This window comes from Patagioenas fasciata, chromosome 5 (assembly GCF_037038585.1).
Source record: "Patagioenas fasciata isolate bPatFas1 chromosome 5, bPatFas1.hap1, whole genome shotgun sequence".
Taxonomy (NCBI): Eukaryota; Metazoa; Chordata; class Aves; order Columbiformes; family Columbidae; genus Patagioenas; species Patagioenas fasciata.
In genome coordinates, this window is record NC_092524.1 from 17332723 (window position 1) to 17346009 (window position 13287).

The following is a 13287-nucleotide window of genomic DNA, read 5'->3' on the forward strand; positions in this document are numbered from 1 at the left end:
GCTAAGATGGGGAAACACTGATATCTTCTTAAAGATGTGAGATTTGAACTTGAGGGCACCTAACTACCAGATCAGCGTGCCCTTTGTAGACTACACAGCACCTGAATGGGAAAGAACATTTTGCTTTCTGGAGGGCTTGATTGATAGTACAATGGAGAATGAAATATGATTGGACTCAACTGTACAACTGTGAAAAATTGCATCCTCTACCATTTCCTTTGAAACCAGAGTTTGGTAACTGCTTCATGTTTGCTGCTGTTATTAATGTTGATCACGTACTCTAGAAGTCAAACTAGACATCTGTTGAACGACCTATGAAAAAGTACATGAGGCTTGGAGGAGGTCAAAGGCTGTTGTAATGGGGAAGCCAGACTGTGTGTGCAAACCAAATCTACCCTGAGCTTTTTGTTTCTAGCAAAGCGAAATGTAAATATGTTTATCTTTTCCCTATTCCTCTTAATTTTGTGATCTACTATCTTAAATCTCGTACTTTTGAAAGTTTTACTAGATAGTTGGAAGGAGTTAATTTTACCTATTTGGTATTGCTGACCAAACAGTGAAGTAGATCTGGTCTGTATTAGCTAAAATAAGAGGGATAGTGCATCCTAGCTATGGTATGTTTGGGATGAAAAAAATCACATCATTATGAAAGGATGTTGCCAAGATGAAGTTTCTCAAAGAGTCTAACTGAAATTGACTGTCCCCTCATCCTTTTGCTAGTATATACTCAAGTATAGGGACTTTTTACATACCAAAAAAAAAAGGGGGGGTGGGAGGGGGGGCAGGGTAGGACCAAACAGCTGTGGGAATAACTAATCCAAACTGTATCCATGTTCCCACTGAAAGTAATAATGTGGCTGCTTACAGGAACCTGAGATCCATAGAGACCTGGCTATGTGGGTGGAGTGCACAGGATATGAAGTAAAAACATTGTGAGGTAAACCTGTCTAAAAAGGAGTCTAATCGCCAAAGAAGACAGTGGTTATCATATAGCCATGGGCTACTCATTAACACGGGATTGCTAAAACAAATATTATTCTAGAGTGACAGCCAGCTACTGACTTGAAACTGTTACTTTTAAATCTCCTTTTGGATTTGCTTCTTTGTGCCAGTTTTTTGAAGTTTAGTTGTAAAATGGCAGTGTGAGTATCACAGCAGGCACTGTTTCAGATCTGTAAAGAATAAATTCTCCAGTATGCTCCTTACAAAATCAAATCCAAAAGAACTTCAGATTAACTAGATTTCAATAAATACTTGTTCTGCTTCATCATGTCAAAAAGCAACAGCAAGTTCAAAAATGGGGGAAGAATAAGGCAAAACTGGATTTAAAGACAATTGACTTGCCATCATACTTTTACAGTGAAGAACAATTTTGGTATCTTGCATAACAATAGAAGGTTGGAATACTAATAAATAGGAAGAAATTTTGCATACGGCCCATAGTTGAGCTGTGTGGTTTGAATTTTATGATTCACTAAGGTGAATAATACAGTTCTGTAAAGATTAACCAGAATAGCAAGCGTACTAGCTAGGATAATACTGGTTTTCTGTCTGTGCATCAAAGCTGAGCAGTCAGAGCCAGGAAGAAATTTCTCTTGGGATATGATGTTGGGCAATTAACTGCATTTCCAGAGATTTATGGAGTCTTCTGAATCACTTTAGTGGTGGCCATTGTCAGAAATAGAATATTGGGCTTGGTAGGCTGTTGTTTTGCATTATGCATGGTCCTATGATGCGAAGGTGGATATACAGAACATATTTACATAACAGCATGCTAAAGCTTAATCTTCTGTTTGCAAATACCTTCCCTTTCAACATACAGGAAATTGAAATACTTTATTAAAATCTGATTGATATAGAGGGGCAAAAATATAAGTCCCTTCTGAAATAACTTTTAACATTGATTTCCAATATCTCTTTCTTCTTACAAAATTAATGAATGTATTAGTTGGTGATTTGACTTTAAGTTTGGAAAACTTTAAGTAATACTATTGGAATGCTTTTCCTCATGATTTTAAAGTCAGGCCTATTGGTGCATTTGCACCTCAGTGATGTATCTTATAGAAAGATTAAGAAATTGATATCTCATGTTCCTTGTTTTAAACTAATACTTTTTGGACTAAGGTCAACTTTTTCAGTTTTAGTATTCATGAAGTCAGCTGTTGTCTTAGCTTATTTCATTCTTGCATTTGTTTAGAGGCCTTGTATTACAGCATCTGGTTCCTAAGCATGACGAAGTCACTCTTTTTCTGGTATTTACTGTTCCCTATTGTTGAAATGTCACCTTTGGGACTGTGACTGTCATTAGACATATATTAATCCTTCTACTAACTTTTAATGATATTGATAATGCAATGATAATGAGAGAAAAAGATTAAATTGGCTCTTGGAGAAGATGATTTGAAATTCCATGGAATTAAAAGCATTCCAGGATGTTAATATTGAATCACAGTGGTGCTCTTATTTTATTACTAGTTTTCTAGAGGTGAAAATACACCAGATATTTTTGTCCTTCCTCAGAAAGAATTAAAAATGAAGATGGAATCTATTTTAACCTCAGCAAGAATAGAATGTAAATTTGGAAACAAGATCACTTGGGTTATATATATGAGTTGTATTATTGATCTACTGCTGTTTTTTCTAATCTTTACTTGCCTTTTTTTTATTATAGCTCTTTTTCAAAAGCAAATCTCTGTTTGGACTGGGGATGTGTCTTCAGATATGCCAAATGGTACATAGGCCTTGGTCTTGAATCTGCAATGCTTCTTAAACAGTTTTAATACTTGAAACCTGCATATTCCTCTTGGCTATTCTGAGCTGAAACTTCTGAAGTTTTAATTTTTGTCAAATCTAAATGATTGTTTTCAGTCTATGGTATTTTTTTTTTTTTAACAAAACACTCAAAAACCCCCACAATTCCAACATAATGTTTGAACACAGTTTGCTAATTGTGATCCTGCAGTAGGAATTACTTTAGCATCTGGAAATGTGAAACAAAAAGTTCACGGAAGGTGCTTTCCCTAAAGGTAGTTGCTGCTTAAAATTATATAAATGCTAAAGTGACTTTTCTCTCACCCAAAATGCTAATGGTGAGGATCCTTGATAGAAAAGAATAATTATTAGTTTTTATTTTTGGTCTCATTAGGTGAGTGCTTTACTCATCGGTATATTGTGTGATGTATTTTGCTTGTTTTGCATATGCACGGGAGAGATCTCAGCATGTGATCTACATATACTTTGTTATTTTAAAGTTTCATGGTTAGTAACATGCTAGCTTAATAATTCTAGCTTTATTTTATTATATAGTATAAATATAGGGAGTCTTGCTCTGGAAACATATAAATAGTATCTATGTACATAGATTAAAAAAATATTATTCTGTGGGGTACCACAAGCAATAATCTATAACAAAGCCAGTTCAAACAGCTGATCAGTTGAATGCTACCTCTGATTTGTTGGTATCATGCTGAGAATAAATCAGGTTTGTGTAGTGACTGGAAATGACCTTTTTATATTCCTGTTTTCACTTTAGACATTTGAGAAGTCACTGCTCTTCCCTGGCTTTGTTCTTTAGTAAGTTCTAAATCAAATTGTTACAAAGCCATTGTGTACATATTGTCCATGTAGATTTTCTGAGAATTTGCATTGGTTTAGCTAACTCTGTTCAAAAGAGAACTGAAGTAAGACGGTGTCTAACATTTGAGTCTTGTACCTCAGCTCTTAGTGAGATTCCATTTCCTTAAAAATACAGCAGAACCTGACTCGTTTATGTATTACGTTCTCCAAAGTCTCTTTGAGATTAAGTGCTTTATTATCTGAAGGATGACCTCATCATATGCCAAGGGAGCAAATGAGACTGCAGCAGCTCTTATGAGCCCTTATTATGAAGAGCTGTGCAGATTTTTGAGTGCTGTGTCTCCATCCTTCTTCCTGTAGAAGATACACCTTTTACCAAAACAAGTCAATGAAGAAGTTGTTGTTGAATTCTTCGGATAATTTTGAAAATAGTTCACATAAGGGAATGGAAGGGAAACAAAAATTAAAAATACAGTGCCTGCTTCATCAGATGCACTGTGTCAGCAATGTTTGTAACCTCCATGATAGACTTCAGTATGATACATCTTGTCAAAAGAAAAGCTATCTGCATTTTTAGCATGTCTGTGTCAAAGCAGGAGATTCCCTTTTTATAGGGGAGAACTATACTGCTTTCTATTGTTCCAGTTTCTCCCTCTAGTAAGTTTACTGAGGACAGCATTTTTCTTGCTGCACCTTGCAATATTAAAAAACAGAGCTGATGTATGCATGAACTAAGAATGTTTCTGAAGACTGATTATCTTAAAAAAACAAATAATGGGACTGGTATTTTATGTTGATCTGTGTTAGACTACAGCTATGAGTGTTCTCAAGTGTTTTGGGTGCTGCAGTAAATAAATTAGTGTTCAAAAATCAGAATGATTGTCTATATGCCACAGTATGCTCTACTTACTTTAATTCTTATTACTGTACCTATGAGGGAGATATTTTTACCCAGTATTTGACAAGTGAATACAAATTTCTTTTGTGTGTGTCATTGTCGTAGCTGCTTTGTCATAGCTTGATATCGTGAGAACAAAAGAAAGCTAGGTACCCCAGTGAGAATGTTAGAGAGGGATTAACGGAGCCTTGTAACTATGGAGTTAAGCTGGTCTTCTGTTTTCTCTGCCAATGACATCTTGATATATGCATGCTAGGGATGTTTTTAAACACAGAAGCAATAGGAAATAAGACAGTTTGCTTCTAGCCTGTGTTTCCTGCAGGGCTTCTTGGCTTTGCCTTCTGGTTAGACAACAGCATTTGTAACATAGTCTTGTTTTGTCCTCTTCTTGCTGTTTATTTGTTTTGCTGGTTATGTAAAGCCTCAAGCTTGAATCTCTTCCCCTCTTGCTCAAATCTTCCTTGAAGATGTAGGTTGGGAATGTGCATGCAAAAAATTTCTCGCACACATCCTGTTTTCAACTTGTGTTATTTCCTTCAGTCTTGCGCTCCTACTGAGAATGTGGCTTGAAGGATGTCTTGTGCTTGTATCTGACAAAGGTGGTGAATGTAGGAGTGCGTATGTTCATAAATGGAGTAAGAGTTGAATAACTAGCAATGTTTTAACTAGTGGATGGATTTGGAGCTTTTTTTAGAAGTATTTTTTGATGATACAGATATCTAAGTATTCTAAACTGTAGTTGCTTTTGTTGTCTGTTTGTTTCTCAGTGTGGGTATTAAAAAGAAAAAAAAAGTAATCTGGGAACAGTTTGAATGTTCACACTGTCATTATGGAACAGTGCGATCACAGATGAACTTGCACAAATACTGAAAGCAGCAGCCTGGAACAAAAGCATAAACTTCTCCCTTCCTACTGCTTTATCTATTTCAAATGTTCAGATTGCTGACGTAAGCAAGCCTGCAAAGTTGAGATGGCTTAGCTGTAACATAAGTGTTAACTACTGTGAAAACAAGCCTTCTTCCATTACCAAGCACTTCTGAGTGACCTGTTGCTGGTCACTTGCTAAAAGGTGACATAATTTGCAATTCTAGTAGTGTAACAGCCTGTTCCTGACATGCTGAAATATGTTTGAGGATTTCAGTGTATGCTCTCTAGAAATATATTCATATGATTTTGCTTATGGGTTTAATACAAAAGTAGAATGATTGATGGAAATTAAGTATTCCCAGAGCAGGAGCTTATAGAACGTATCAAAGGAGTTCTACTAGGAAGATGACTGGTATTAACCTCTATCCCTGTCTCAGTGGTCTTTGGTATTAAATTGCTAATACAAGGTACTGATTAGGCTCTTTTCATTCAGCGAAATCGTATTGCTTCATCTTCTTTTGCAGGCTACTGTAAAATGACCTCTTAACCTAATGTAGTTACAATGTTGATAAAAAGTAAAATATTACTTCATCCATGTAAAAAAGCATATGAGTGTAGAAGCTTTCCTAGTCCTTTGAGTGCTCTAAAACAAGGCTATTTTTTGCTACAGATACAGAGAATTTAAACATAATACTGCAGTATGGATTTCATCATTCAGCCATTGCATGGTGTGTATGTCACTCATTTCTAATACTGTACTCCCCCCTCCACCCCCCCATTTCTCCTATTGAGAAAATTTTGCATCATTACACAGGAGAAATAGTGCTAATGTTTGTTTTGTCATGTAATGAATAAATCTGGTTTGGAAAGTTCCTCTCCCTAATTCCTATCTTTAGTGTCTTTGTTATGGTTCTAATTAGTAGGTATTAGCATATGTATCAAAATGCAGAATGTGCAAGTACTATTTGGAAAATTAAATGCTAGCTTTAGCTCATCATTTTGTATCATTTGGATTTATTTTGCACAATTAGCGCACTGAAGTATGAGAACTGTGAAGTTATTGCATAAAATCAACATCAATAAAAATCTGTTTTACACTTGGCTTTTCCTCTCCTGGTATGCATGCAGCTGGGGAAAAAAAAAAAAAAGAGCAACGTAACAAATGTGGCGCTTCTCTTCATGACTGAGACTGGAGAAGGTAAATGTGGAGTTATCAATGTGGAGTTGAAAATATAAAAGCATAAAATTACTTTTATAGTAGTGACAGGGAGGATATGGGTTGGATCACTTTGAGGAGGAGGTGAATTGTCCTCTTGAGGCAAAACAAACCGGTATTTGTGTTGCTGGTTGTAATAATGTGCCACCCAACGTAGATGTTGGTACCACTACACCTGTAGTAATGAAAGCCATGGGGATAGAAGAGCAGGCCTCAGTCCCAGTGAGCTCTGGCTATGTTAGGAGTTGTGCCCAGTCACTATGACTGTGATTCTTCCTCTGTTTTTAAAAACTCCACTTACGGAGAAGGTAAGAAGCAAGATATTGACTGCAGTGGAACAACTTAATATTATTAGACTTGGCATAAATGTCTTGTATTGATACCTTCTTCTGCTTACTACATCTCTTGATTTTTTTTTTTTTTAAATTTTGCTAATACATATACTTTAATTTCTCCCCAAAAGAGGCTTTTAGCAACAATTCAAGGATATGTAAAGGCAACCTTGAAGGCTTTTTCTGTGGAACTGACCTTTAAATATAGAGATTTACAAGGAGTAACAGGTCTTAATAAAAAACACCACAGTATCCTATAACAAAAATAGTCTCATGCAAAGGTTAGGTATTATGCCATAGTTCTCTGAGCACTTTTGACCAACTGGACTGCCATGAGAAGTGATGTCTTCTCACTTCTCCAGCTGTTTATTCTGCTTTCTTTGCCAGCTCAAGTGCTTGATGGATACCTTTAGGAACTGGATCCTGCTGGTTATACAGGTTAAAAGTAACAGAAAGAAAACAGCATTTTGGTTTAACAGGGATCAGTTAGTGAAGTTCCAATTCACTGCACAAGTATCTCTGCATGGGAGAGGCCCAGAGGGAAGATTGAGAGACCAGGAGTGATGGAGGGGTAGTGGGATCAAGTCTAACGGTGGTAGTGACAGTTTGCTGGCTCACTGTATTTGTGAAACTGTGATGTTAGGTGCTGTGGTCTCTCTCAGAAACTTATGTACTAGACAAGTTGAAGCACTTCTTTAAAACAGTCTAAAATAATCCATTTTCAGTTAAGTGATATGTCCTCTGAGAAATAATTGTTCAAATGTCTATAAAGTTGTTCCTCTTGTTTGTTACAACTGTGGATCCAGAAATGTCACAATGACAGAATGTGCTTCTGTTTGGAGGAAGGAAAGTATAATAACTTAAAATCTGCTGACGAAGTATAGCCAATCAGGATGGCAAAATCAGACTGCCCCAGTAAACAGATGAATAGAGGGGCCAGAGCAATTCCAGAAACAAGCTGCATGACAGCTTGCCAGGTGTCCTGTTCAGTTGCTGCAGATCTCATGAGGGTGTGTGGTGGTGGTTTGTATTAATTTTTTTTGGGGAAAATGCTAATTAGGTTTGTATGTTTTAACAGGTGCTTTAGGACACTTCCTATAAATGTAGTTTTTAGCTGAGAATTTAGCCTTTCTAACTTGATTATCATTGGTGAAAGAATAGTTTGTACATCAGCTTATTTTCTGCTAAAATTAGACTGGCTCTCTTTTATATTCAAGTTACTTTGCTACAGCAAAGTGAATGCTAATCAGACTCATTCTGTATTATTTCTTTTGTGTTCTGTCACCCTCTATGGCAACAGCCAGCAAAAAGCTCAACTCCAAGTTATGTTTCTCTTTTGCTAGTTTTTTTTTTTCTGCTGACATAACACCCTTCAACTAGGATGTTCTGTATCCCTGGGACAGGGATGGATTCCCTTTGTGGGTAGTCAGATGGACTATGGTAAAACACATTGCCCATTGCTGATGCAGCTGTTATGCATGAAGTGCTGTTTATTGAACATGTGATTATAGAATAATAACGATAAATGTCCTTCCTCTCTCTTAGTGCCACAGATGGCAAACTCATGCTGGTCACAGGACCAAAGAGAAGTTAGGCAGTAGACTGTGCATCGCATACTGTCTATCACCACGTGTTTTTCGATGTGAAAATCCAGCATGTAACTTACTAAACAAAAATATATTTTAATATGAAATGACATAAAGTTCTTGACTAAAATAATTTATAACAGAATGTTCTTAATTCACTTTCTTTGCAAGTTGTGCTTTGTTTTGTGTATGACTCACTGAAGATGACTGTAATTTTGTTCAACCTGAAGTTACCTAGCTGCTGTTCAGACTACATTCATTCTTGTGACTCAGTTCACTCTTAAAATTTCTGGTTTTTTGCATTTTTTTCTGGTAATACTTGTGCTTCCAGAATGCAAGGGGCAGTGTGTTAGTACACTTGTTACAGGACCGAGTATGCTGTGCTCAGACATAATGCTATAGAGGTCTCCAGAGAACTGTGAAATGCAGCCATGTGGGTTTATCAGGAGCAGCTGTTTTTGTTCCGTGGAGGGATCCGTCTGGGGTGGAGGGGGGAGAGAGAGTGCTGGTGGCTTTTAGAGATTAGCTGGTGACAGTTTTGCTTGGGAAGTGTACCAAGTTTTAGCAGAGCTACTGTAATGGAGATAGGAGGGGAAAAGGGATGGTGAAAAAAAACTCCACAAGCTCTACTAATCTCTTAGTGTCAGAAGAAGCCTTCAGGATTTGGTTATCTGCATGTGGGTCTAATTGCAGCCTTGATTAGAGGAGTGCCTAACACTAACTACTTCAGTAAAGATCTGACTGAGCTGTTGCAGACAACATTTGGACATAGGAGGCCTAGATGAGGAGTCAGAGCAGCTGTGTCCTTGTGCAGGCGAGAGGGAGGCTGTCTGGTTTATTGGATTACCTCTTGTCAGATCATGGCAACGCGTGCTTCTTAAATCCCTTGGGGCAGGGAGGGAGTGTTGAAGGGATGGCTTATTTTAGGTAAACTGATTTAGACAGCACTCCATGGTCTCTGAGAAATGTAGGAACACTTTACGAAAGGGTAACATTCAGTCTTCGAAATGTTCACGTCTGGTGTCGTGGTATTTTGTGGGCAGAAGCTGTGTGGCAGGTATGAGCTGGGCAGAGGGCCTACAGCAGCTTGATTTGTTTCTGCACCTTTTGTTTAACTTCAGGAAGTGGTGGGTGAGTGCTTGCTTTTGATGCTATTCCTACTCTCCTACTTCTCTGCTCATGCCTTTTTATTACATTTATCCCAGTTAAAGGTTGACAGTAAGCATATGTTCAGCTTATTGCTACCTTTTGTAGTAAACGGTAACTGTGAAATCTTTCCGGAGTGAAAGAGCAATGAAAACTTTCTGGGTTTAATTCTTGGCTGTTGGAACCTCAAATATTTGGAAACAGTGGTATGGGTTTTATGGGATCTTCAGTGCTCTTGTAGTCTGTCAGATAGTTATTACTATGTTCAGGTTTCCTATTAGTTTCTTAATGCTTTGCTTTCCAGCTGAGCAAAAGGGACTTGAGAATAATGCCTTTCAAATAGGTACCATATTTTTGTCTATTACCTTTATGTTGGAAGGGACAGCCTTGCTCCGGCATGTCAGTTTGTAGTTCTGTACTGTCTCTTGCTGTGCTTGGAGAACTTATAGTTACTACACAGGAATGGACTCTTTTCTTGAAGAGGAAGGTCTCCTGTCTTTTGCAGCTTAGGCCCTGCTGATACAGCACTGGCTGATCTGAGAAGTGAGAGAATGATATATTTTGGGACTGTAAGTTAGACATAAGAGGCAAGTCAGCAAGTATAATCTCTTCAGAGGAAAACATGCAGTGTTTGAATTGCACAGTAGATATAGAACAACTCTGTGTTGTAAATGAATAAGAACTTGTCCTCTGCAAATACTCTATATGGCCATGACAGTCAACTCCGTGTGCAGTTTTGCAAGGGATACAGTTGGAGTTCTTAATCTTGTCTTTTAAGCATAATAGGTGCTTCCTTGCACACTAAAATACTGCACATGTTAAAATACTCTTAAGTTGCATTTTTCACTCCCTCAGGGTACAGTCATACAAAAATGCTGATTTGTGCTGTGGTGTGACTGAGGAAAATAGGGATGGCCTTTTCCTGAATCAGTTCTGCCCCTAGCAAGGTATTGGTTCTTGGTTAGTTTGTCATCTTTAGGAGACTGTGAGATGCTGCACCAATAATTTGTCTTTACTCAGTGAGTGGGAGCAATAACTTCGTGGGATGAGGGAGAGAGTTAATGAGGAGCAAAGAGATAGAGACATGCCTTTTAATGTTGATAATAACAAAGTCATTGTCATTTGTAGACTATGGTAACTAATAAATCAGCTGTGACTGAACAGTCCCTGATATAAAACTGTGAAGTTTTGAAAGGGGTTTGTAGAAGATCAGTAAATGAAGAGGATGATAGCACTTGGATGATTCTTTAATTTGACAAAAAACTTAATTAAAACATTTGTAAGAAATATTTTGAATGAGTGATCTGTGTGGATTTAAGCAGTTAGGAGAGATGTGCTATATCCAGCTTTCACCTGTTCACTAAAATCAAGGCTTACACAGTCCTGTAGTTCAATTGTCAACTTCACGTTTGTTTTTTTTTTCCCCTCCTCACTGTAGCATGCTCTACTCAGTGTAATTGGGAACATTGTACAATAGTAATGAACTTGGCAAGAGTAGAGCCCTTTGCCTGCTGCCAGAGTAAAGCAAATAAACAAATAAGGAAAACAAAAGCAGATCCCTCCCTGTCCCCTCGGCGGGTTGCCGGAGCGGCTGGCACCGCTGGCCATGCTGACGGAAGGGTGGAATGTCCTGCCGTGCATTCCACACAGATGGCCTGGACCCCAGCCACCCCAGCAGAGCAGAAAATACCATGCTCTCAGCAATGCCACTTGTGATTTAATTGGAACTGAAGCTAACTTTAAAAAGTAGTGCATCATCAATTAAAACTGTTTTTCTGTGTTTCCAAAAATTACGCTATGGTTTTTGTCTCCTCTTGTTTGCTAAGGAGAAGCTGAATTTGTCCCTCAGGCAAATGTTAGTGGGTTCTTCATCTTAAGGATAACATCTTTCCTTTTTGGGGCACCTTACCACTAAGAAAGTCCCAGTATCCCCATCTGAAGAGAGCACAGGCATCACCTGAAGGGAGTAATTTTTCTGTGTTCACCTCTTCTAGTTCTCAGCAAAATATTGGCCTTCTGCTTTCAAGAATGGTAAAATAATGCTTCCTATATAGCAAATACCAGTGCTGTTGCTCGGGAGCATTTGGGACAGCTGGTTGTACTTCCAGACTGATACACATACACACATATATATGTATGTGTGTATTTTATATATATATATGTAGTTGTGATGATCAATACTAACTCCTGATAAAAGTGAATACACCTTGTAGTACTCTTGCAGGAACTTGAACTCAGCAACTCTGAATTGGGGTCTGATTATTTTATGTATTAAGATTGACTGCAGAAGAAATGTGCTGGTTCTTGCAAGATCAGGTACTCATCTACACTTACCTTGCATTTTGCTGTCTCTAGCACTGACTACAATAACAGTTCCTTACCATTAATCAAACCTGCAGGTAGCATGGAAGAGGAATGGTGCTCTTTTCCTGTGGCTTACGTATTGTTTGGTTGGTCACTGTTAAGGAAACAAAACACCATAACCTTAATTGAAGAATACAATAATGATGCTTTGTAGTTATTTAGCAGGCAAAATCTGACACTGTTAAGGAAGTAGAACACCCTGTCCTTAATTGAAGGTGATGATGATGATGATGCTTTATAGCTGTTTAGCAGGAAAAACCTGTGATTAGTGTCACGTATTGTTTTAGAATCCGGAGAAGGAGTAGCTAATGTTTGTGGGATGAAATATCTTTAGGAAGAACATGGAAAATTACTTCACCTGCAGTGCATTCTTTACACTGTGAAATGCATGCTGTTTGGTGCTTCTTGATGTTTGGTAAGAAATTGTTCCTTACAACTGGTGGAAATATAAAAGCTGGGGTATGGTTTCCAGAAGCATTTAATGATTGGGATGACAGTGCTGTTTAGAAAACTTAAGTTCATGTAGTCTGTTTCCAGCCAAGTATTTCAAGAATGCCATGCAAATCCATATATTAGAATAACAAAGCACAATTCAGATTGTCTTGCTAGAAGGCCAGTACTACCTAGACAGCCACTGTGAAACAGAGATGCACTCAGTGTGCAGGTACCTGCCATCTGCATGCCCCCGGTACAAGAACACAGAGGGAAACATGCGACTCTGCAATATTATTTGACTTGCAAGATTGCGCTGTGGCATGATGTATTTGGTTCATGCGAATGTGCAGCTGTGGAAGAATGTAACTGTAAGTGGGTGGTATTTCCTTGTGGTGAAAGCAGCCAGCAACTGTTGGATAAGTGTTATTTGTTGCCCTACCAGAGTTTGATTGAGGTTTGAGTATCACAACATGGACCTGTTTGAGATTTTTCTGTTGTATTGGGGCATTTTTATGTGCAGGTCAGTGCATAGTAGTTACCTCTGAATTATTTTCACACTGAAAAATAAAATGCAAAAGAACAGCTCCAAAACCAGCAGTACATTATAAGATTTGGTGTGCAGCTTTTCCAATATTTGTATTTCAACCTGCAGGTCTTAGATGTTTACTGATAACATTTTGCAAAGCTTCACAAGACTTAACTGTTACACAGATCAGTTTGCCTTGCTTTCACATAAACATTGTTTAATTGTATAAGTTTCATGCTGATGCTGGCTGTGACTGTGCTAGGCCTGTAATTTACTATGAAATGTTTTTTCCTCAGTTTAACATTGCTTTCTAATACAAACAAGAGGACAAGTTATTCGCA

At 37.9% G+C, this 13287-nt stretch overlaps 1 protein-coding gene across 2 annotated transcripts in view; it reads left to right on the forward strand.

The window, feature by feature from the left end:
- Positions 1 to 13287, forward strand: part of MOB2 (MOB kinase activator 2) — a 121390-nt gene that overhangs the window by 12229 nt on the left and 95874 nt on the right. Inside the window, exon 1 of one of the 2 annotated variants that reach the window (XM_071809004.1) lies at positions 9468 to 9532. The exons of the other annotated variant lie outside the window; for it this stretch is intronic. Within the exon in view, the coding sequence (XP_071665105.1) occupies positions 9483 to 9532 (50 nt within the window). The 5' untranslated portion in view covers positions 9468 to 9482. Of the gene's footprint in view, positions 1 to 9467; positions 9533 to 13287 lie in introns of those variants that run through there. 2 annotated transcript variants of the gene reach the window in all.